Here is a 23768-nt window from a genome sequence, read left to right on the forward strand (position 1 = left end):
ACAGGAGGACCACTAGGAGTCCAAGAGAGCAGCAAGGCCCTGGGGAGGCTGAGACAGGAGGACCACTAGGAGTCCAAGAGAGCAGCAAGGCCCTGTCTTCGATTTTTTTTTTTTTTTTTTTTTTTGAGACAGGGACTAACTTGCCCAGGCTGGGCTCAGTCTTGTGATCCTCCTGTTTCAGCCTCCCGGAGTGCTAGGATGACAGGTGTGCACCACCATGCCTGGCCGTGCCCCGGCTTATACTTGACTGGACATCTGAGAAAATGTATTTGCCATTAGACAACTTCTTCCTTACTCATGCTGTGCACGTACAAACTGGGAAGGGATCATGTGTTTCAACATCCACATTTAAGATCCCCATATAAAGACGCCACCTCCAAAAGCCATGGCGGGGTTTTGGCTTCAACTCTAAGACGATTCTCTTTCCGTCCTAGGCAAGAATCTAACTCTGCCATCCAGCTCCTCAAGTCCCTGGCTGCTGCATACCTCAGAAAAGTCCAGGGCAAGTTCACGGCCACCACCAAGGTCTCCACCTCCCCGGGCCCTGGGGCTTCAGGGACACACACAGGCAGTGGGTCCCGCCCACGCTGCCTGGGGCTCTGCGGGGAAGAGACACCCAGGGGGCAGCAGTGGCACACCTGAAATCCCAGCTACCCGGGAGGCTGAAAGTTAGAGACCTGCAAGGCAATTTAGCTTTCTACTGGCTGCTTAAACTAGTGGCGCCATGTATTACTCAATTACAGCATAGCTGTCCTCCACCGTAACTAACAGCATCTTCTGCTAACGTCAACAATGTCCCGGTGCACCTCCCCGTCTGCTGTCAGCCTCACATTTTGCAGCTTGTGCATCTGTGAATTCACCCACTCGCCACAGCTTACCTGTTCACTTGTAGCCTTAAAGCGATTGTTGTGGGACCAGACTACCCTGCTGCAGGCTGCAAGGGATGGCAGCTGTTGTGCATTTTCCCAGAAGTGCCTCCAGGGGGCAACATTTGCTAACCCACGGCCGCCCATTGCTTTCTGGCAGGCGGAGGAGGAGGGGTAGGGAGAGAGGAAGAGGGGCGAGCAGTCAGTGGGCCAACGACGTACCTGAAATGGAGCCCAGCAGCACGTTGCTCTTGACGCACTTGTACACGTACTCATAGCTCTGAGCTTTCAGGGGGGATCCAGTGGACAGGATGGTGTGCAGCGTCTGCAGGCTGTGGGTCTCCGCTGTGGAGCACGAGCCCCGGGGTCAGGCACCCACGGCACTGCTCCAGGACCAGCCGTGTGGGGATAGGGACCATGCATGCCCTCACCTGGCTTCAGGTCTTTCTCCTCCAGCACAGACAGCCACTTGGCCCCGGTTCCCAGCACTGTGATGCTAGGGTCAGATGGGGAGGAAAGCAGAGGCCCTCAACCCCGGCTGTGCCCCCCAGTGGCCTATGGGGCCCGAGCACATCCCCTGTTTGGTCTGGGCTTCACCCCAGTCCCTGAGCACTGGGACCCACCCTGCAGCACCAGCTAGCACGTCCCACAGCAAGGCGCTTCCTAAGCACGGAGCAGGGTGTCAGGGCCTACCCGATCCTGTCCACCAGGTCCCACAGCACGTTGGGCGTGGGCACCAGCGGGGAGCCGTCATACAGGACCAGGGATGCGCCGGTGGCCAGCGCAGACACCATCCAGTTCCACATCATCCAGCCGACCTGCATGGGACAAGGAGCCAGCTTTGTGAGGGTCCGGGCAAGGTCCCCTGAACACTGCCCCACAGCACCAAAAGGCAACCGAGTCACCGGGCCCGTGCACCCACAGCCCAGCAATTCCCCACCCACGCTGGACACAAACACAGGAGAGGAGACACAGTGAGGTCTGCTGCAGCCTTGCTGGTGACAATGACCAGAGGCCCAGGAGACCAAGGCCCGGGTGACATGGGGGCAACCACACAGGTGCATGCCACTGCTGGGGACCCAGCCCACCCTCAGCACACTGGGCACTCTGCCAGGTTTAAGCGTTGACCCCTAACAGGGAGGGGAAGGCCTTCCTGAGCCTTTGGTCCAGTGAAGATGCCACCAAGGCCAGGGACACTACAGCCACCACACTCCTCCTCCACCCTCCTGTTCCACCCTCCTCCTCCAGCTTTCCTCCAGGCCAAGATGGCATCATGGTGGCTCTGTAGGAAGACCCCCACCCCAGCCTGCAGGTGACACCCAGGAAGGCAAACCTCTCAAGAACCACGGCCCTGGAGTGCCTCATACACAGCCCTGTCCTCCTAAACAGAGCCATGTCGCTTCCACCAGGGCCCTGCAGAGCTGCTGAGGGCTCTGCAAGTCTGAGACTCCCCAGCAGCATCCTTATGGTACTGGGCTCCCCATCTGCCCCACAAGGACAGCAAGTGCTGGCATTCCACGCATGAAGCTGCTCCCGTGGCCCAGCATGAGGAACCCACCCATGGGGTGAGAGCCCATGCTGAGGGACCTGCACCCACAGTGACCCCTCCAGTGTCTGCGTGGGGTCAGGGGTCACAAGGACCCAAGGGACCCCTGATGCCAAGCTCATGGGCAGGAACCTGCCTCTAGCACTATTTCCTTAAAATCTTGGTACAGAGCTGCAACCCAGAGGAAGGAGCTGGACCATTCTGGAGCCTCCAGCTATCTGCAGACTTAGCAAGAGCTGTCAGGTCCAAGCGTGGAGGTGTAGCCAAGCATGGGAGCGCAGCCGAGCACCGGGGTGCATGCCTGTGACCCAGCACTAGGAGTCTGAGGCAGGAGGATCGCCAGCCTGGGCAGCCGGACAGTGAGACTACTCCCATCACCCCTGCCCCAGGCCTCCCCCGACTCCCCACCCCAAGCTCAGAGGCATAAATGACACACACCGCAGCACCTGTGCACACAGGAGCCGGACCTCCACGCAGGCCGAGCCACAGGCACCTTACCGTGGTGTAGTACAGCAGGACGTCGCTGCAGGTCATGTTCCCGTGTAGCATGTGCTCCTTCAGGTGCTGCAGGAGGGTGCCCTGGGGGCAGTGGGGCCAGTCAGCGGCTGCCAGCAAGGCTGCCCACCTCCCTGGTCACTGCCCTGACACTTGAGGGTGCCGACCACCTGGAGCCATTACCTCCCCCACCCCAAGGCCTGCCTGCCCCGGGGACCCAGGGCCACTAGCACTGATGAGATGGTGAAGCTGAGGTAGGCGTGTCCACTGGAGGCCAGGGACAAGCAAGAGGAGCTCGGGGGACTGCCTTCTGATGAGACACCTCTCACCCACCCTCCTTACACTTTCTACTTCTGTGCTTGTTTGCTTGCTTTTTTGCTTGTTTTGAGACAGGGTTTTACTCTGCAGCCCAGGCTGGCCTCAAATTCACAGCAATCCTTCTGCCTCAGCCTCCATCACTGGGATCACAGGCATGCACCCCATGCCCAGCTATGTGAGGCAACCGTGGAAGAAGCATGGACATGCACAGCATCACCAGGGGTACCAAGGTCTGCTGTGTCCCCTCCAAGACTCCCTGAGAAACCCTGAAGTCAAAGGTCACAGATGCTGGGGTGAGGCCTTGGCTGAAGACCAGCTGGGATTACACAGGGGGCACCATGACCACACAGCACTCGTGGCTTTGTGAGAGACCCCTATGCCCACCTGGGCCTCTGCGGGGTCCACAGCAGCAAGATGCCCCCCACCCTCCCTCAGCCTAGGCCTGCACCCTGCAGAACAATGATGGGGGCAGCCTTTGCTTCTCCACTACCCAATGCCTGGCACCCAGGACGGGCTGAGACAGGGTTCCCGTGAGGCCACTGAGGTCATGGCCAGCCCTGTAACACCCAGATCTTAAGACTTCAGCCTCGAGCTGAGCAAACAGCTCTGGCCCATGAGCCCTGACCCATGCCAGCTCTGAATGAGGTGGTGGCTTCACCTGCTAGGCTGTTCCCCAGCCCTGCACATAGCTGAGAACACGTGAGACGGGGGCTTCTCAGGACACCCACACCTCCCCTGCTCGCCGAGGGCCTCTGTTCCCGCCTCTCCAGTGACAGCCAGTTTCACACAGGCTGCCAGCCGCCACCCCGGGCCTGGCCCTGAGCGCCCACAGTCTGTGGAGTGAAGGCCCCGCCTCCCCTGGCCCTGCTGCCCACACAGAGCTCGCGCAGTGACTGCAAGCCGAGTGACCACGGGAGTCACCGCAGCAGAGGATCTGCCACAGCTGCACACGGGGGTCTGCGGGAACAGTGACATTGATGCTGCTGGGCCAGCTGGGAAGGGCTGGCAGGGGAAGGGGGCGCGACCTACCCCCGCGGAGTGCACCATGCACTTGGGTGCCCCGGTGGTGCCCGAGGAGAACATGATGAAGAGCGGGTGGCTGAAAGGCAGCTGCTCGAACTCCAGCTGCGGGGGCTGCTCGCCGCTGCCGCTGTCCAGGAAGTCATCCAGCAACACACTGCGGGCAGAGACAGGGGCGCCGTGAGGACCGGGCTGCTCCAGCCCTCCACTGCACCGCGGGAAGGGTCGGCTTCCAGGGCCTTCCTGGACTTGGCCTGAAGGCTTTCGGGCAGCAATGGCAAACCTTTCGGAGCACTCAGTGAGCCAATCCGCCCACTGTGCCACAGGTTCGCCACCTCTGCTTTAGGGGAAGAGGTAAATCTAACCTTATGAGTTCTAAGTGAAGAGAAAGCAACAGAGGAAGAAAAGATTTCATATCGGTTGTGCATTTGTTTGAGACAGACAGGACCTCACTGTGTAGTTCACGCTGGCCTCAGACTCTTGGAGATCCTCTTGCCTCAGCCTTCCCGATTGCTAGGAACACAGGCGGCCCGCCAGCCTGGCTGGCTAAGGTCGTTTCTCAGTGCCCTGGGCTGTCTGCTGTCTCTTTAGAGACCTTTGCTGCCTTCGTGGACACCAGGGAGCTCCCAATTAACACCGCATGCAAACTCAGGCAGCTGCACTCATTCCCGTTTCCTGTGATCGCCCTACTGCAGCGCTTGGCTCCAGCGACAGCCCCGGGGAGCGGGCGCCAGGGGAGGCCTAGTTAGAAGCCCTTCCCTTGCAGCACAGGTGGCCACCAAGCTGGGACCACGGTGCCCAGGGCAGACGGTCGAGGGCTCATTTACCATACCCTGGGGATGACAACGTGCACCAGTCCAAACCCCAGGAACATGCTTGTAATCCTTGCACTCCCAGCACCTGGGAGGCTGAGGCAGGAGGATCCTTGCAACTTCCAGACCAGCCTGGGCTACAAAGCGAGCTCAAGGCCAGCGTGAGCTGTGTCTTGAGACCCTGTCACAAAAAAACAAAAATCAAAACTAAACTCCACCCCAGCAAGTGGCATGTGCCTGTAATCCCAGCCCTAGGGAGGCTAAGGAGGGGGATCACAAAAGATTTTAAGAGTTCAAAGCCAGCCTAATCTACATAGAAAGTTCAAAACCAATTTAAACTACACAGTGAGATCCTATCTCGGAATAAAAAAAAAAAAAAAAACCCAACCCCCCCCCCACAAATACCTGTCCAACTGTGAGTATGGTCAATCTGTGCTACTGACTCTGACTATGAAGCCTGCCAGCCTGCTCCCCAAAGCTGGCCAACAGAAACCACTGGAAGGGGTGGCTGGGAGCCACCAGCGGCGATGCCTGGGGTAAGGTCACAAAACCACCCTGGGAAGGCGGGCCCCACCTGCTCCTGACACCTGGGACCTTTTCCTTTCCAGGACGGTAACAGAACCCAACTCACAAAGGACAATCGTCTATAAGTCAGTAATGAAGGCTTCTGTTGCCCTTCTAAACGCACAATGCCCGGGGGGTGCGATGCGCTCCAGGACAGCAGCCCAGGGCCCAGTTGATCCTTGGCAGAGCCCAAAGGGTGACATGGACGGGCACTGGGCGGGGCATCGTGGGGAGTGAAAGACCCATGCCTGGCTGCCGTGTGCTCGAGCAGGACAAGCTCATTTCAACATGCCGCCGCCGGGCACGGTGGTGCTGGCGAAGTCCGGCGGGCTGCCCTCCCACCACGCTGCCCCTCAGTGACCCAGGGAGCCAGAGCTGAGGTCCTCGAGCTAAGATCAGGGCTGGCCTGGCTGTGGTCGGGAGAGGCTGTCAGGGGTCCACAGCTCCACACTCCCCAGATGGAGCCCACAGCAGTCCCCAAGGGTGGACGGAGCGCCCCAGAGCCACACTGGCAGCATCTACCCTGCAGCAGCCTCCGTGGAGAGGACGTCCTCACTGTGCGGACAGAGAACCCGTGACACAGAGAAGCCAGACACGGGCGCAGGCACACCCAGCCGAGATCCAAGCCCACGAGTGACCTAATGGGACGGGGCGGGAGCTCCACACCCGCAGGGTTGGCAGCAGCAGCTGCACGGATCGGGCTGCCTGGCAGCCTCCTCGCTGGCTGCAACAAAGACCGGGCCTCCCAAGTAGCCTGGCCTGTGCTGGAGACCCAGGGAGGGGACAGGACAACGCTCCTCCACTAGGCCTGTCCCAGGGCTGTGTCCTGAGAGGGGAGGAGAGGAACCCCAAGCACCTTAGGCCAAGCCACACCCACACCCGGCTAGTGCAAACCTCTGACACACTCACACTCACACTTCCGCTGGCGGCAGGTTTACAGATGTCAGAAAGCACACGAAGGGATCCTTAGCAACAGGCAGCAGACACAGGCTCTAAAGGGAGAATCTGCAAGCGGCCTCCCTCCAGGCCCTGGGGACAGTTCCAGAAGCCCGCGGGCACCAAGCCAGCAGCCAGCCTGGTCCCTTACAGGAAATGGCAGTGAGCAGTGCCAGCGTGGGGTGCGCTGCACGCCCGACGCACCAGCACTCAGGAGGCTGCAGTAGGAGGATCACCACGAGTCTGAGGCCAGCCTCAACTCCACAGTCCGTTTGTGACCAGCCTAAACTACACAGTGTGACCCTGTCTCAAAACAAAACAAACCAAAAAACGGGTTTTCGCTAAGCCCACCACCCTTCTCAACCACTGCAGTCAAGTCCACTTGGAGACCTCGAAGGCCAACTTCCCAAAGGGATGGAGCTGAGGTCACCTGGCCCGAGTGTCAGAAAGCAGCAGTCACCTGTTGGGGATCGTGGCAAGGTCTATCTCGTCCTTGGAGGTGATGTACGGGATTACCACCACCTTCCTCAGATCCGGGAGCCCTGAGAAGACAGGAGAACACGCAAGGTCACGGCCGAGACTCTGCCACTGCATCTTCCAATAAATGTCACAGCCAGGCCCTCTGCTGCAGCTCTCTCTTCTGCACACCCATGAGCACACACGCACACAGGCATGTCTACACACACACACACACACACACACGCACGCACGCACCTTTCACCACCTGCTGCAGCTTCTCCATGTGGCCGTGCTCCTTGCCATTGTAGATGACGGCCTCCACAGAGAAGATGAGCTTCGGCTGTATCTGCGAGAAGCGGTCCAGGACGCCCTGGGTGGAGGACACGGGGCCGAGGGTCACACAGAAGGAAGCCAGGGCCAAGCCAGCCCACAGCACAAAGCGGGCACACAACCAACCCAGCCAACCCAGGAACAGGGGGGCCACAGCCTGCATCTCAGACACGACCCGCCCCGCGCCAGCTCTGCGGGCACACCCAAGGGAGCTGTACGAGCAGATAGCCGGACTCCTGCAGAGACCCCAGTAGGCCTCCTCACAGCAGCTCCACTGCCGCGCAGCCGCTGCTCAGCCCCCGACCTTCAGCTGAAGAAGAATCCGACCCCTCCAGGCCTGACTGTGCCAACCACCCACCCACCACACACACACACACCTGCCATGTACACACACACCTGCACCAGTGTGCTGCCCCAGATAGGTGTGCTCTGCACGCTGTGTGTGTCCCTCCTCACCACCACCTCCCTGCAGGGGCCAGGGCTGCGTCCAGCCTGGTATGATGGAGCCTCGACTCCCCCACACTCCAACTCCAGGGCCACAAGGCAAAGCACACTGGGCAGTTCCAACCCCACCGCCACCCACACCACTCACAGGGCAGGAAGTGCCATGGGTCACTCTGCTGTCCCCATCCCAATAGGGGTCCTCAGAGAGGCTCAAGATCGGGCCACCCAGGCTGCTCCAGAGCTCGGGGTGGCTCCAGGTGACAGTGCAGGTCAGCGCCATCCGCAGAGGGACAGTCTGGCTAATGCAGCTGGTCACAATGACTGACCCATAGGCCGGCAGGGGCCAGGTTTTATTTACAAAACTGCCCAGGTGATGCCAGCAGGGAAGGAGCTGCCAACTAGGCAGGACAGGAGGGTGTACAAAGTGAGAACCCTTCACCCACCCCATCCCCGTCACCCACATCGGCTCCTGTTAGCTTGTATTCAGAGGTCCCCTGAGGCCCTCTGTGCTCCAAAGTGGGACTTCCAGGAGGGGACCGGATTGTGGGGATGCTGTGGCCTGCTTGGCGTTAAGAGGCAGGGCCTGGTCCCAAGCGGCGGCACTGCAGTCCTGAGCCTGAACGGGCACCTCCTCCATGCTGCGCCCCTTGATGCTTCCTGCCACCGCAGGGTGAGCAGGGCTCCTGGGCCAGGCCCCTCCGCTGGGCCAACACAACCTTGACCCCTCTAAACTATGGACTGGCGCCATGTCTCAGCAAGCGGAGTGGCTGAGGCCCAGGTCAGACCTGCTCGGCCCGGCCTCGTGGGTGTGGAGGCCCAAGGCCAGACTTCACGTTCCAGACCAGACGCCGCATTAACAGAAGAGGAGCTGGAAGAGGAGAGAGCTGGATGCCCTGTCTTTTCCACCACTGCACACCGCTCTCCGTGACACAGTCAACAGGAGAAACGCAGTCGGCACCACAGCCTGCCAGGCCCAATCGCTTGCACTGGGATGCTCACAATGCCGCTGGGCACAGCGGCGCACGCCTGTCATGCAAGCACTCAGGAGACTGAGGCAGAAGGGTCACTGCGAGCTCGAGACCAGCCTGAACTAGATAGTAAGTTCAAGGCCAGCCTGAACTACAGAGTGAGACCTTGTTTTAAAAAAGCGAAGAGAAGAAAAATAAAATAAAATAAAATAAAATAAGACAGAAGCCTGTAATCCTGGCATAAGGGAGACTGAGGCAGGAGAATCCCCATGAGTTTGAGGTCTGTCTGGGCTACACAGAGTTCAGGACAAGCCGGAACTACACAGTGAGACCTTGTCTCAAAAAAAATCAGAAAAGGCGAATTCCAAAGATGCTGCCCAAAGGAAAAAGTGGTTCTGGAAAGTGGGGAAAGGGGGAGCAGCCTCAGGGAGTGACAGTGCCGACAAGAGGCTCCGGGCCCCAAAGGGGGTGGAAAGGCAGTAAAGGTCCGACACATTGTGTGTGAAAAACACAGCAAGATTATGGAAGCCTTGGAAAAGTTAACGAGTCAGTGACGTGGCCGCACAGTAGTGAACATTGAGCCAGGCAAGGGGGTGACTTGGGCTGGGCGACCAGAGGCTCCAAGGTAGCACCATTTCAAGAAGCGGCATTTGCCTTGCCTGTGAATGGAGTGGATAAGCCCGTGTGTACAGACCCACCAATATCATATTATTATGGTTGAAAGAAGAAAATAAAATTATGTGAAAGATAAAAAAAATCAGAAAAAAACAAAACGTTCACTACTTGGCCAGAAAAGGAGGAGAAAGGGAGGAATTACAGCCACGGGGAAAATGAATGATAGATTTAATCAGTGACGCCAACAGTTTCTCTCAAAAAGCTCAGTAAAATAATTGGAAGGGTCCATAGGGTGTTCAGGGTCTCCCTACTAGATCGGACTCTAGTGATCCGCCTGTTTACAGCCTCCCAAGAGCTGGGATCACAGGGGCGCACCACCACGCCCGGTCTCAACTGCGGTCTCAACGCACCCCAGAGGTAGGGCTGGCGCGCCAGGCCCAGGGATTGGACTCCCAGCCCCCGCGCCTGCTTGCAGGTGCTTTCATCTGCTGAGCTAGGTGGCCAGCCCTTAAAATAAGCTTCTTGACAACCCTGATTGAGAGGAAAGACAATACTTCTCTTAATCGTTAGTGCCTGCCAGGGGATGGGGACATAGCTCAGCGCAAAAGCCTGGGTTCAGTCCCCAGTGCCACAGAGAGGGGAGGGGAGGGGAGGCGGGGGAGAGGAAGGGAGGGGCAAACATTCTTCTGCTGGAAGCCGCGGCAGGTGCCTTTGCAGTTGGCCACCTGATACGACCCTGCGGCTGCAACCCAAGGAGGACAGGGATCCGGAGCCAGGGGAAGCAGGTGCTGAGGTGCCTGGGCTACAGATGGGCAGCAGCAGGAGGACCCAGGGCAGGGGACATGCAGGGGACAGTTCCAGGCAGGGGCACCACCATGAGCCAAGACAGAAAGGGACAGGGCTGCTGCAAGGCCTGAGCCAGCTAGGTTCGGGAAGGGCCAGAGCCACCCACAGACACGAGGTTTCCATGCCGAGCCTGGAACTCTAGGACTCCCACATGTCCAGCAACTGCTGCAGGCCCGGCCGGCCCTGGGCAAGGCTCAGGCTTGCATGTCTGGACAGGTGGGGTCTACAGCATCTCTTGGGCTGGGACCACTGAGAACTTTTGGGTGGCAACACATGGATGCCGCTGTGTCAGGTCTGCCCCGCCTCGACTGGGAGCTGGGCGCCCAGGTAAGGGCTGCGCCCAGCAGCGACAGCGAGGGCTGATCCTGTGACTGCCAGCCCACCTCTCGGCACAAAGGCTGCCTGAGAGTAGAGGTGTGGCCTCATGTGGACAGAAGGCAGCTTCCCCAGCACCTTTGAGACAGCATCCACCTCACCCTAAGCAGCACCAAAGAAAAGCCCAAGGTCAGAAACCACACAGCTGAGGTCTCCAGGCAACCAGAAGCTGGGGCCCCAGCAGAGCTCAGCCACAGACCCGCAGGTCACCCATGAGAGAGCAGGGGCTCTGCCGCAGAGACCGGGGCAGAGGACATGAAACAGCCCGCAGGGGCTCATAGCCAGCACACAGCAGGGAAGCACCCAACATCTTTGCAGGGACACTGGTGCCCAGCTCGCCATGGCTACCATGGACCAGAAAAGCCCCAAGGTCACCTGGCCAGGTGGCCCTGTCCACTAGGCATGCCCCCCACCCCAGGAAGCCTCAGACCCAAAACTCCCTTCAGATACCCCAAGACAAAGCAGGGTGTCCAGGCAAGGAAGCTGTCCCTGAATAAGAGCAGGAAAGAGACCCAGGGTCCTGCAGGGCCATGCAGCGTGGGCGCAGCCGCTCTCCCTCGGGCATTCACACTGGGAAACAGAGGAAATCCGCAGCCTCAAGGCCAGCCCCAGAAGGTCCTGGCTGGCTCTGGCACGAGTGGGGACAGCAGGGCAGGCAAGGTGTGACTGGCTAGCAGCAGCCACTCGGGAGCCCTGATCCGTCCCAGCTCGTGAACAGCCTGGGTGTTCCAGGGTACGTGGCCAAGGGGCCAGAAGAATGCTTTTCGAGAACCAGAACTGAGGATGCGGAGCACAGGGCTGGCTGCTACCTGGAGCCAGAGCCGCAGTGGGCAGGAGCTGCTGTGGCAGGCCCCAGACCAGACGGCGCCAGGCAGGAACTGACCCAAGAGGACGCTGGCCATAGGACACTCTGGGCCCGTCCTCAGAGATGTGCAGAACCTACCGGGCGGGAGCCCAGAGGTCTGCCAGGTGCTGCTGCACAGGTAGGCCAGGGGGTGCTGACAGACCTCAGCTTCTGGGCCCCACCCTCCTCACCAAGGCCAGGCCCCACAGAGGCCAGCCAGCTCCAGGGCTCCCTCAGCCTGGCCTCCAGTCGGGGTCAGCACTACCGGGCTGCCACTGGTGCCAACACAGGTGGCTTCCGGTTCTCAGAGGGTAAAAAGCTCCAAAGAATTCAAATGCATCCAGCTCCCAGGTCCCCAGCTTTACACACTGTGATTCGCATCAGAGCCCCGAACCCACAGCGCTGACCCCAATCAACACCTGTAGGGAGCAGGGCCAGCCCAGCCTATGGCCACAGACCCCTGGGAGGTGGGCCCTGGGCAGCCCTTCACTCCACCAGGCCTTTGGCCATGTCCTTTGCATAGGGTCAGGAAGGCGAAGCCACCTTACAGCCTTTAGCAAGCACACCTACAATCTTAGTACTGGGGGAGGCTGAGGCAGGAGGATCCCAAGTTCAAGCCCAGGGTGGGTGATTTAGCAACCTAATATGACTTTCTCTTAAAATAAAAAATAAAAAGCTGAAAACAGCTCCCTGCAAAGGCCCTGGTTCAATCCCCACACTGCAAAAAGGAAAAGGACAAACTGTGTTCCCCAAGAGCCAGTCTCCAAGCAGCGCAGCTCCTGCGCTCACTCCCAGAGCCCAGGGACACCAGGGCCAGGGTCCTCCCACTGTGCTCTGACAGCACCAGCAGCATTGGGGGCCACCTGTAGGTCCCTGGGCACCATCCCAGCTCTGAGTGCTCACTGTGTATAAACTCTCACTCCTGTCCTGTCCCTGACTGCTGTCCCCAGGTCACAGATGGAGGAGGGTAGGGGGTGGCACAGACAGCCCAGCGGGGCAACCCTGACTGACACACAGCACTAGGCCAGACTCAGAAGCCAGCAGGAAAGGCGGGTCAGGGCCCTGTGGGGCCCTGGAGCCTACCTCCCCACCTGGCTGAGGGAAGGAGGCAAGGGAGGCCGATCCTGCTGCTGCCTGGCGCATCTCATGGGGAGCCACGTGGCCCAGCGAGGCAAATGGATCACCTAGAGCTCACACCCAGCAGGGCGGCCTGTGGTGCCCCAAAGTCACAGATGACACAACTCCACAATCCATTCACACACGAGCCCTGAGCAGTGCTGCCAGCCACACTCAGTGCCACCAAGGCCACCGATGCACCGTGGACTCACACAGCTGTGAAGAGGAAGAGGAGGGCTCTTCCCAAACCTCCCACAGGGCCCCGGGGGTAACGAGCAGCACCCACAGAATAGGGAGGACCTCTCGTGGGCTCCTTGCCCGAGGGCGAGGTGGCTGAGAGCTTGGTGGGGACCGCCACACAGCTCCCCCTGGGAGCCAGGCCACCACCGCCGGGGCCCCACGGCCCTGTGGCCCTGACTCACGTTCACGCCGAAGTCCGGCGATGTGGAGCTCCAGATGGCGCCGATGCTCGCTGTGGCCAGCATGGCCTCCACCGCGTGTGCGCTGTTGGGCAGGTAGCCTGCCGGGTGCAGGGAGGAAGCCGTGAGGTCAGGTAAAGGAGGCAGCAGACCCAGGATCCGGCACCACCCCTCTGCCTGACTGCTCCTCAGCCAGGGCAGCCCCACGGCTCTCCCAGGGACGCTCACCGACCACGCGGTCTCCCTTGCGCACACCCATCTTCCGCATGGCGGTGGCGAACAAAGCCACCTGCTGTCGCAGCTCTCCAAAAGTAACCTTCTCGATCTCATCTTTGCCTTCCCCTGGGAAGAGGGAAAAGACAACTGTGCTCTGGCCATCCTACAAGGACAGGGGCCATGACACGGGCTCAGAGTGAGAGAGCTCGCCAGTATCACAGAGGTCATCAGCCTGTGACCAAGAAAGCCCTGCAGACCCAGGTGGGGAGCAGAAGTCGGGACACAGGTGACCAGATGCCAGGGGCGGCAGGGAGGGGCAGCAGCAGGCACCTCCAGGGCCTACATGTGGCACAGACGGCTGCTGAGTGCCTTTCCACCACAGGCTGAGTGGTGATATTTGAAGTCATCACAGAAGGACCGGAGGACGCAAGGCCCCACCCTGCCCCAGCAATGACACCTGACATCCAAACAGCACCGGAGGAACCCAGGAAACCCACACAGCCACTGTGGTCCCTCAGGTGCCCCCCACCTGCAGGTCCCCATCATGGCCACACCGCAAGTGACACCCTGACCAGCGACAGCGCCATTTCGTTCATCTGCCCAAGGTTATTGGTTCGGAGCAGTTCTGCGGCTGGGCCTGGGGACGCGCCTGTAAGCTCAGTCGGGGCCTGAAGCATCTTCTCCCCAAAGCAAATGCACACCCCCATCTCCCTGTGGCACAAAGCTGGCCTCTGCTATGTACCCCCTCACGCTCTCAGACAGGTAATTTTCTCTCCTCTCCAGGGCTGGCAACCTGAATCCATTCTTGAAAGACAACTGAAGGCCAGGGAGATAGCTCAATAGTACAGTGCCTGCCTGGCAAGCATAAGGTCCTGAGTTCAATTCCTGGTACCAAAAAAGAAAAGACAATCGCGCTGTGATTCCCAGCATGTGCACACTGCAGCTGCTGTGTCAAGGCCAACCGCAAATGCACGGTGGGAAGAGGTGGCGGGCTGAGCCCTGTGCAGGCGCTGGGACAGCCTGCGTGACCCCCGGCCCATGAGGGAGTTGTGCACACTCAGCCAGGTGTGCAGAAGGCCGAACACTGGCCAGCTTGGGCCTCACAAGCAAGACATCTGCGTCGGGGCTGTGACACAGCTTCTGTCCAGAGGTCCCCCAAAGCCTCACATGCTCGTAGCTCAAAGGGGGCTGGAGACCACGGGGCTCCACATTCACAAGTGGACTAGTCCATGATGAGTTTACAGCTGGCCGCGATGCCAGCCTGCTCAGAGGAGGTGGGTCCCTAGAGCGTGGCCTGGAAGGGTCTGTGTCCCCACCCTCAATCTCGCTGATTCCTGTCTGCCCTGCTGCGGACTGTTCCCTGCGTGGCTGGCCTGGAAGCTCTGCACACAGAGCTAATGGTCCTCCCCTCCCTGTGCGGTAGTTCATGGTATTTCATCCCAGCAACACAAGTGTTCAATCAGGCCGGGGTGCAGATCCGCCTGACAGCCCCTGTGTGGCACTTGCACAGCCTGGGGTTCTATTCCCACCACGGTGCCCGCACAGATGTATGATTCGGGGCTGGGGGTGTGTCCGTGGTAGAGTGCCCCGTCCTAGCATGTGCAGACCCTAAGGGTCTCCCCCATCTCCAAAAAGGAAAAGTAAGATCTGCCTCATAAACAAAATGTGATCTCCAAGTGAAGTACAAACACAACAAAGGGGGTGCTCATTAGCTAAAGGGTGCCAGTCAGGGTGTGGGGGCGCACACCTGCGATCCCTGAATCAGGAGGCTGAGGCAGGATTCCAAGTTCAAGCCCAATGACCACTTAATAACTTAGCAAGACTCTTTCTAAAAATTAAAATTAAAAAGAGTTGGGGGTGCAGTTCCCTGTGACAGGAGCCCCAGCATCAGTGGGTAGCCCCAATTCCAGTCTCGGCCCCGTCACTGGTCTCCTGGTGTCCCAAGCTCGTCACTCAGTATCAGTGTCAGCATCACCTTTTTCCCTACGAAGGCCACTCATCCGGCCCTCGCCTCCCTGGTGAAAACAGAGTCCACCGCTGACACAGCAGTCAGGACGCCTCAGGGAAGGCTACCCTCAGGAACGCAAGTCATGCAGGACTCACTTGTGACATACAGGGCCACCTTGTCGTTCTCTTTGTGCCGCAGTAGGTTCTCTGCGTAGTTCAGCCGGCTGCCTTTGAACCACTCAGGGACGTCTGCGATGCCTTTGGAAGTGTCCACCACCTGCGGGGCAGACAGCACAGAAGGCACCTGCATGAAGAGCAGCAGCCCCGCCTCAGGGAGCCTCTTGCTGCCCTCAGCCCATGAACAGGCTTTAGAGCCCAGCCGCGGGCCGCCTATCGGCCAACACCGAGCACCATGAGCAACCCTGCCCAGGAGTGTGCTTTTCTTTTGGTACCAGAAATCAAACTCACAACCTTGGGCTTGCCAGGCAGGCGCTGTGCCACTGAGCTACACCCAGGACGGGGTCTACAGGGTCTACAGGGTCTCACTGCATAGACTGGTAGTGATCCGCCTGTTTACAGCCTCCCAAGTGCTGGGATTACAGGTGAGTACCACCATGCCCAGTCTCAATCGCACCCTGGCACCAGGGCCAGCACAGCAGACCTGGGAATCGAACTCTGGGCCCCTGAATCTGCCTAAGCAGGCACTTTAATCCACTGAGCTATTTGGCCAGCCAAGCTGCTCACCTTAAAGATAAGATTTTAAATGTATATACTTGACTGCAATTAAATTTTTTTATTTAACAAAAAGGAAGAGAACCCTGCCGGGTGCACTGGCGCACACCTGTAATCCCAGCACTCAGGAAGCTGAGGCAGGACAATCGCTACAAGTTCAAGACCAGCCTGGGCTACAAGGTGAGTACAAGGCCAACCTGAGCTTCATAACGAGACCCTGTCTCAAAAAGCAAAAAAAAAAAAGGAAAGAGTACCCCAATACCCCCCAGCTCAGGACCCAGGGCAGGGCCTGCTCCCCCCCCCACACACACCCCCGGGGCTGTGTGATGGACACCTGTGGCTGGTGGGGTCCAGGGCCCTGCTAACTTCAGGCCAGGTGTCAGGACGAGGGATTTTCCCACCTGTAAGAGGCTGTAAAAGAAGATGGGTTCCAGGGCACCCCAAGACTCACACAGCACTGAGACTCAGCCACACGCAGCTGGTCAGCAGCCTCCACTCACCTCATCATACATGCGTGAGAAGACGAGGCCACTGAATCTCCAGAACTCGGCCCAGAAGTCTGCATAGGACGCCACTGACCAGTGGTATAGGTCGTTGTAGTTCTCTAAAAACAAAGGAAGCCATTCTGGCTGAAACAAGGCTCGGCGTGAGGTTCCCTCCGGCCTCGATCCAAGCCAGGTGGTGCTGCAAGCCTGCAATCCAGAACTCTGGGAGGCTGAGGCAGGAGGGTCACAAATTGGAGTGTAGCCCTTAGGGACACAGTGAAACCCCGTCTTGAAATAAAAAATAAAAGAGGGAAGGCTCTGGGTCCCTGGATTCAGTCCCACAAAGACAGGGAGGGAGGCGCTGGGGAGAGAACTCAGCGGTCTAAACACCTGACTGGCAAGTGCAAGGACCTGGTTCTTTCCCCAGGATCGCATGCTGTGCGGACCTTGTGCTGTGCCAGCCACCAAAAGTACCAAATAAATATATAACTTTTTCTTTTTTTTTTCCCCAACAGAACTAGGGGTTGAACTCAGGCCCTTGCGCTTGCCAGGGAAGCGCTTATTCTACTGAGCCATCTCCCCACTCTAATAAATCTTCTAAAAAAAAAAGACAGGGAGGGAGGAATGGATGAACGGATATATGGAGGGATGGACGGATGGATGGATGGACGGACGGACAGACGGCAGACAGACACACAGGTCTTTCTGGGTCTGGCATGTGCAGCTGAGTGGCCCACTTAAAGCCCCCTGACACGAGTCCACGGGTAGGCTGCCCACCCTTCAGTCCGGTTCTGCTGCCAAGGAGCCGAGGCTGTTCTAGTCTTCTAAAGTTGATTACACAGTGAGACCCAGTTTCAAAAAACACAAAACAACAACAAATCAAGGGTAGTGACCATGGGCCGCACTGCCGAAGAGCACAGGCCCAGAGCTCAATCTGCCACGTTCCAACCCTGCCGCTCGGAGGTACCCGGCTGCTAACACTTGAAACCCTGCTTTCAGTGGGATTCTGCAGCTTAGGCTCCTCCGGAAGAAATCGGATGCATGCCCCAGCGCAGGACTGACTACCTGGGGGGGCCTCACACATGATTTCTCTCCCCGTGCCCTGGTTTCTCCCTGTGTAAGAAGGGGATGGGGGGACTGATCCAAAGGTCGGCATGAGGGCTGACTGGGCCACACTGTCAGACCTTGCCACCCGCAGACCCCGACAGTCCAGGTAGACGGGGAAGGGGTTAACAGCAGGCGGGCACCCAGGGGAGCAGTGCCTGGGCCTTAGGGAGAGCTGGCACCTGCACCTGGAGGAAACAGCTAGGGACAAACAGGCCCCCAGCTGGCAGCAGGTGGCTGGCGGAAGGTTGGGTTTCCTCCCCTCTGGTTCTGCGCTCAACGTGGAGCCTCACAGGAGCTGCTCGGGGGCAGGGCACCAGGGTGTGGTGGGTGACCGATTGGGTCCATCTGAGTGAAGAAAGCTCCACTACATCAGCTCAGGGATCCCACCCCTGCGGTGGCCAGCGCGGCAGAAAGGGCAAATGAGGGACGACAGCCGCTCCATTCTTCCGAGGAGCTCCCGGGCTCGATGTCAGCTTGGACGCGGTCTCCTGGCTTCCTTGTAGTCTCGGCTTGCAGGGCAGACCTATCGGCCTCTGCCTGGGGCTCACACGGGACACTGCAGCAGCTCCAGCCCTCAGCCTGGACCCTTCGGGCTCTGGTACGCAGACACCCTCTGCACGCTTCCTCACAGGACTCTACACAGCCCCGGTGAGGTGATCTCGTGGTTCCTTACACACTTGCATATCCTGTTCTATCTGCTTCTCTAGCGAACCCTGACTGATGTGCAGGGTCTCACTCAGCCTCCAAACTGCCCAGGCTAAAATAAATAAATAAATAAACAAACAAACAAACAAACAAACTGCCCGGGCTATCCTAGCGCTTTCCATCCTCCTGCCTTAGCCTCTCTCAGTGCCAGGATGACAGGCACACATAGTTTGTGTTTTGCTTTGTTTTTTGATCATCTCTGTCCTTAAAAATAGCAGCATTTAGGTTGTAAATTACCTCCACCCCAAAACTTGATATAAAAATGGGCCAGGGGCTGGGGTGTAGCTCAGCAGTAGAGCACTTGGCTGGCTGCACAAACCCCTGGGTTCAATCCCTGGTACTGAAAAAAAAAAATTAAATGAACAAAAGATGGGCCAAGCCAGGCTCAGAGACACGGGCCTGCAACCCCAGCACTCATGAGGCTGAGGCAGGAGGATCACCACTAGCTCGAGGATGACCTGGACTGTGTAGTGAGTGCAAGGCCAGCCAAGGCCTCAAATCAAACCAAGGCAGGTGGGGAGGCAGGCCCGAGCCCTGGATCCAGACCCCCGGGGAAGACCTCCGAGGCTCGCCACAGAATTTTGTCCACAAACAGCATCCCTAGCCAAGGGAGACATGACCAGCCCAGAGAGCCTGGGGCCAGGTAGTCACAGTGGCCCCTTACCACCTTGACAGCCATGGGAGACAACTGCAAAGCAGGCAACCACGTGCAGAGCTAAGCTGCTGCCCCCGAGTGACCACCTCACCAGGCCGGTCCACCCCACTCGGCTTTCAAATATATTCAACCTAAAACCTGAGCCAGAGGCGCCCCGCTGGGTTTCAGGGAGATCTGTGGTCAGCAAAATTTAACTACCACAGTGCCAACCCCACATAGTGACAGTGAGCTAGGACAGGGACAGCATCCCCCCACTGTCATCCCCCAAGTGCAGAGGCAGACAGACAGGGAGCCCTGGCTGGGGACAGGCGCAGCTGCCCACCTCTAGCTGTCCAGCGGTCACTGCTACTTTGTCTGATGAGCAGAGTCCACCATCAGGGGATGGCCAGCAGGTGGGAAGAGATCAACAGTGCCAAGAGCCAGAAGGCCCCAGCGGGGAAGGCGTGGCCAGCGTCCTTTCCTCTCCTGCCCCTGCCTGGCCCTGGAGCAGCTGGCTTTGCTCCCTTCCTCTTCTCCACCCTGTGAATACCAAATACCGCAGGCACAGGGCTGGGTCTCGGCAGCCTTGCAAGCAGCACTCCCTGTCACACCACGCACAGTGAGGCCACCCTGCAGCACTGAGCCACGCAGGTTGGGGATGGCCACCACGGCTTCCATGTGTTGATAAACTATCTGGTGCCAGTTTCCAGATCAGCAAAGCCCTCCGAAGTTTGAGCAACAACAATGCTGTGCTCTAACTAGAGACCTGCAGCCTATCCCTGGGAACAAGAGACCAGCTGAGCCCACCTGGCTGCCAAGGGGTCCCCAGCAGTCTGCTGGAAGCAGGTGCAGAGACCCAGGACCCCCAACTCTGGCAGTAGAAAGGAACTGTGTTTTTTTCTTTTTAATTTTTATTTATTTATTTGGATATAGGATCTCACTACGCAGCTCAGACTCGTAGTGATCCTATCTCAGCCTCCCCAATGCTGGGACTACAGGTGCGCACCACCACGCCTGGTTTCAGGGCCAGCATGGGGCACCTGGGGTTTCAGTGGCCTAATGGCATGCAGCGCTGGGAATCGAACCTGGATCCTCACCAGGCAGGCGCTTAGACCTCTAAGCTATCTCCTCCTGCACAAATCAATGCCTCAAGCCTCCTGCACCTCAGGACAGAACTGTCCCCCATGCTGGGCCTGCAAGTCAGACTCAGAGTGGAACCCCCCTCTCCCAGTCTCTCAGCATCCTCCAGGCCCAAAGTCCAAAGGACACCCAAAGGACAGAGGAGAATATATTCAAAGCCGAGTGTCCACTGAGTGAAGCCTTAACCCAAAGCCCAAAAGCTCTGGGCTGGGGAGGTGAAGGGGGAGAAGCGGACAGGACCAAATCTTGGGATGTGTAAGAGGCAGTAAGCAAGCCTGAGCTCCAGCCTCAGGTCAGAGCACAGAAGCACCCGGCTTGAGGGGGAGGCAGCGCTGGCACCCAAGGCACGGGTGTTAGAACTGGAAAGCACTTCCTGCGCAGGGCACCTGCAGGGCAAACCTGTTCTGCAGGCCCTCAGATAGGGAGCACTGCAGGAAGGAGGAGACAGGGTGCCACCAGTGCTGGGTGACACAGCGAGTGGCCCATCTCCCAGCACCCTCACACCCACCAGCTCCCAGAGGAACAAGTGAGGCTCAGGTTCGATGGTTTCGACCCCATTGATCCCGATTGATCGCAGGGCCTGCAGAGGTGGAGCAGTCCAGACCCCTCCTCCTTGCCAGCATAGGTGGCTCAGGGTTTGTAAACTGGCAGGGCACACAAGCACCAGAGATCAGTATTAGCCCTTACCCCGTGGCTGGCAGACAAAAGAGACTGGATAAGAGGATACAGAGAAAGGAAGTCCCCACCACGGCCTCCTGCTCTTCTTGGGGATGCACGACCATCTGCTCCAACCCCATGTACCCAAGTGAGACACACCTGCCTCAGGTGACAGGGCCGGAGGGGAGCGACGCCAAGGCCAGGGGACTGTGCAAGTGGCTGGGCGAGGGGCAGCCTGCGACTGCCAACCAACATGGAACCACCCAAGGAAGGACGAGGAAGACCTGGCTTCCAGATAACCTTGGCACGTTGAGCGGGGCGGTGGAGGGGCCAGGGGCCAGTCGGGGAGCAGAAACAGGAGCGAGGGAGGGAGGACCCGCGCAGTTTCTGTGGGGCTGCCAGGAGCGGCAAAGCCGCCAGCAGAAACGCGGGGGTCTCTGCAGCTGTGGGGGTGACAGGAGGAGAAGGGAGCTGAGAGGAGGTGAGGTTCCCAGGGACACCAGGGAGGGATGGCCACACCACAAGAGCGGCGCCCTGGAAGGGCCCCCGCCCACCCCACCCCCCGCGAGGCGACACTGTTGGGGGAGGGGCGGGCAGGGGGCGCCCCTCGGAGGTGACTGAGCAGGATCTAAGGAAGGGAAGGGGCTCCATCAGGAGTCCGAAGGTGGCTCCTACCTGCCCACCCTCCTGGGGCCCCGGAAACCGGATGGACGGCAACGAGAAGACGACAGCGGCGTCAGGGAGAGGAGGACCCCGCCTCCGGGAGCCCGGGCCCCGCACTCACCCAGCGCCAGGCCGCAGGAGGCGCCCACGGCCGCGCGGAAGCGGTCCATCTGCGTGTCGCGCTTGCTGTCAGGCTCCCACATCACCTGGCACTCCAGGATCTCCTCGCGCCCGGGCGGCGCTCGCTCCGACATGGCTGTAGCGAGGGCCGGGGACCCAGATCAGGACGAGCCTGGGGACCGGGGACAGGGGACCGGAGACCTGAGACCCGACACGACGGGCGGGCGGACAGGACCGGCGCGGACGCGGGGAGCGCGAGACCCAGCCGACCGACTCCCCGCTGGCCACGCCCCCTCGAGGCCACGCCCGAAACCACACCCCTAGTGGCCACGCCCCTGCTGTAACCCTCCGCCAGCCTCTCCCGGAAAAAAAGAGTGCCCTTCGCGTGCGCCTGCGCCTGCGCCTGCGCCTGCGCCTGCGCACTAGGGTGAGGCACGGCTGGCTCCCACGCGTGAGCATCTTTTTGCCGTGGATTGCCAGTACCGGTGGTGGAGCAGATGAGCCTAGCCTGCGAGCCAGGTGTGGAGATGAGGTGCGCCCACTGACTCGCACATGGTGTGTGTGTTCATGCAACAGTGACAGCGTGGGGACACGGGTGGCAGTAAGTGTAGATTTCTAAAGAGATGCGTGTTGTGGTAAGAAAACCTGGCCTCAGGGAACCCTGAGACTCGAATCTGCTTCCCAGCGCAGAACTTAGCCTATCTCAATGTCCCCTGGAAATTCACTCTGCCTTGCGCAAGGTGCAGCCACTTAGCGAGACCCTGTCGTCCTATGTCAAAATCAAAAACTTGAAGTCTGGAAGCCGGGTGCTTTGGCACACGCCTGTTTAAAAAAAAAAAAAAAAGGACAGAAAAAAATCAAGTCAAGATACAAAGATGACAAAGCACTGTGTACACGTCAGCCGAGGTGGCTGCTACTTCCGAGTTTCTGAGCAAAGCCCCAAACCCAACTTCTAATGTGAAATCTCCTAATTTTTAAGCATTTCCATCAAGAAGACATTAACAATTTCAACAGCATGAGCCAGACTGCGCACCAGCGGCAGCATGCACTAGACGCAGAAGCCATTTGGCTTTAAGATCGCCGCCACCACGTGGCACCAGACCCGGCACAGGGAGCTTCCCCTCTGCCCTCGGTGCTGTGGAGCAGGGCAGAGACAGGACGGGGTCTGGCATGGAGATCTGGCTGTCCCTAGCTCCGATTGGTGACTTCATGTCTTCAGACCAGGTGGCCTGGGACATGACAGGTCTGCAGGTAGGTACAGGGCCCCAGGGCAAGTGGAATGACCTCAGGTGACTGCTTCTGGTAGCTCTTGCCAGCAAACTCCGCCACTCCACTTCCAGTGGCTTAAGGCCTCCTGACTATCACTCCTTAGCTACATGCCCAGAGGATTTCCTGGGGTCTCATTGGTCAGTACCTAATCATGTGCCCACCTCTGAGCCAATTACTGGGCCGGAATAAAGAGGTACATCCTGATTGGTTTAAAGCAATAGCTCTCTACCCAGGCAGGCATCCTTAAGAATGTGCAAAGAGATCCCTAGGAGGAAGAACTGGGCATTGGTCATACCGCCCTTCATTTAGAGCCCATCCAGCTCCTGTGGTAGATCGTTAAAGCAGTCCAGGTGGCGTCAATAACGTCAGCTGCCCTTTCCTGACTGCAGAGCTGATGGTGGCAACGCATACCTCCCTGTATCTACATGTCTCCTCCAGCTGTCAAGCAGCAGTATCAAAGCCTTCTTGTGTGCACCAGCAGCTGATCTTGCTTGTACCAGTTAAGGCCAGAAATACAGTAAATGCTTCAGTTTAAAAAAAATCAACAGCCAGGCATGGTGGCACACACCTGTAATCCTAGCACTCAGGAGCCCAAGGCAGGAGAATCACCAAGGCCAACCTGGGCTACACAGTGACATGAAGGCTGGCTTGAACTATGGAGTGAGATCCTGTCTGAGAAAGAGAAAACAAAGCAAAAGTTATGGTAAAAGGCACACACCTAGGAATCCCCTCAACACCCCTCCACCTTAGCCACCCTCATCCCATCACCCCTGACACTTTCTGCTGCAGCTCTGGAGCCCTCTTTCTTGAGTGTCTTTAGTTGCACCCACCTGGCTGCCTTGCTGTCCTGAGTGGACTTCATGGTCAGCCTGAGAAGAAGAGATGAGGAGAAGCTGGAAGCCCGAGATGGGCGGATGAGGACACGAAGGTTTCACAAGCTGCCTTCCGGCTGGATGGCTCACGGCCACACCATTCACTGTACTTATCACACTAGGTGATCAGAATGCGTGCTGGAATAAACCCAGGGCCTTCACCTGAGCTGCGTCCTCACCCATTGTTATTTTTTTGAGACAGTGTCTGTGAATTGCCTAGACTGGGTTCAAGGGCCAAGAGATGGCTC

The 23768-nt window shown here is 58.6% G+C and overlaps 1 protein-coding gene across 1 annotated transcript in view; it reads right to left on the reverse strand.

The window, feature by feature from the left end:
• Window positions 1–21657, reverse strand: part of Aacs (acetoacetyl-CoA synthetase) — a 33057-nt gene extending 11400 nt beyond the window's left edge. Inside the window, exons 1-12 of the mRNA XM_004635962.2 lie at window positions 21381–21657; window positions 16369–16472; window positions 15293–15413; window positions 13202–13315; window positions 12977–13074; window positions 7272–7386; window positions 7018–7099; window positions 4255–4402; window positions 2911–2991; window positions 1560–1684; window positions 1298–1362; window positions 1089–1211 (exon numbers count right to left, since the gene is read on the reverse strand). Of these exons, the coding sequence (XP_004636019.1) occupies window positions 1089–1211; window positions 1298–1362; window positions 1560–1684; window positions 2911–2991; window positions 4255–4402; window positions 7018–7099; window positions 7272–7386; window positions 12977–13074; window positions 13202–13315; window positions 15293–15413; window positions 16369–16472; window positions 21381–21513 (1309 nt within the window). The 5' untranslated portion in view covers window positions 21514–21657. The remainder of the gene's footprint in view (window positions 1–1088; window positions 1212–1297; window positions 1363–1559; window positions 1685–2910; window positions 2992–4254; window positions 4403–7017; window positions 7100–7271; window positions 7387–12976; window positions 13075–13201; window positions 13316–15292; window positions 15414–16368; window positions 16473–21380) is intronic.
• Window positions 21658–23768: the final 2111 nt, after the last annotated feature.

This window comes from Octodon degus, unplaced genomic scaffold, assembly GCF_000260255.1.
Source record: "Octodon degus isolate 3935 unplaced genomic scaffold, OctDeg1.0 scaffold00076, whole genome shotgun sequence".
Classification (NCBI taxonomy): Eukaryota; Metazoa; Chordata; class Mammalia; order Rodentia; family Octodontidae; genus Octodon; species Octodon degus.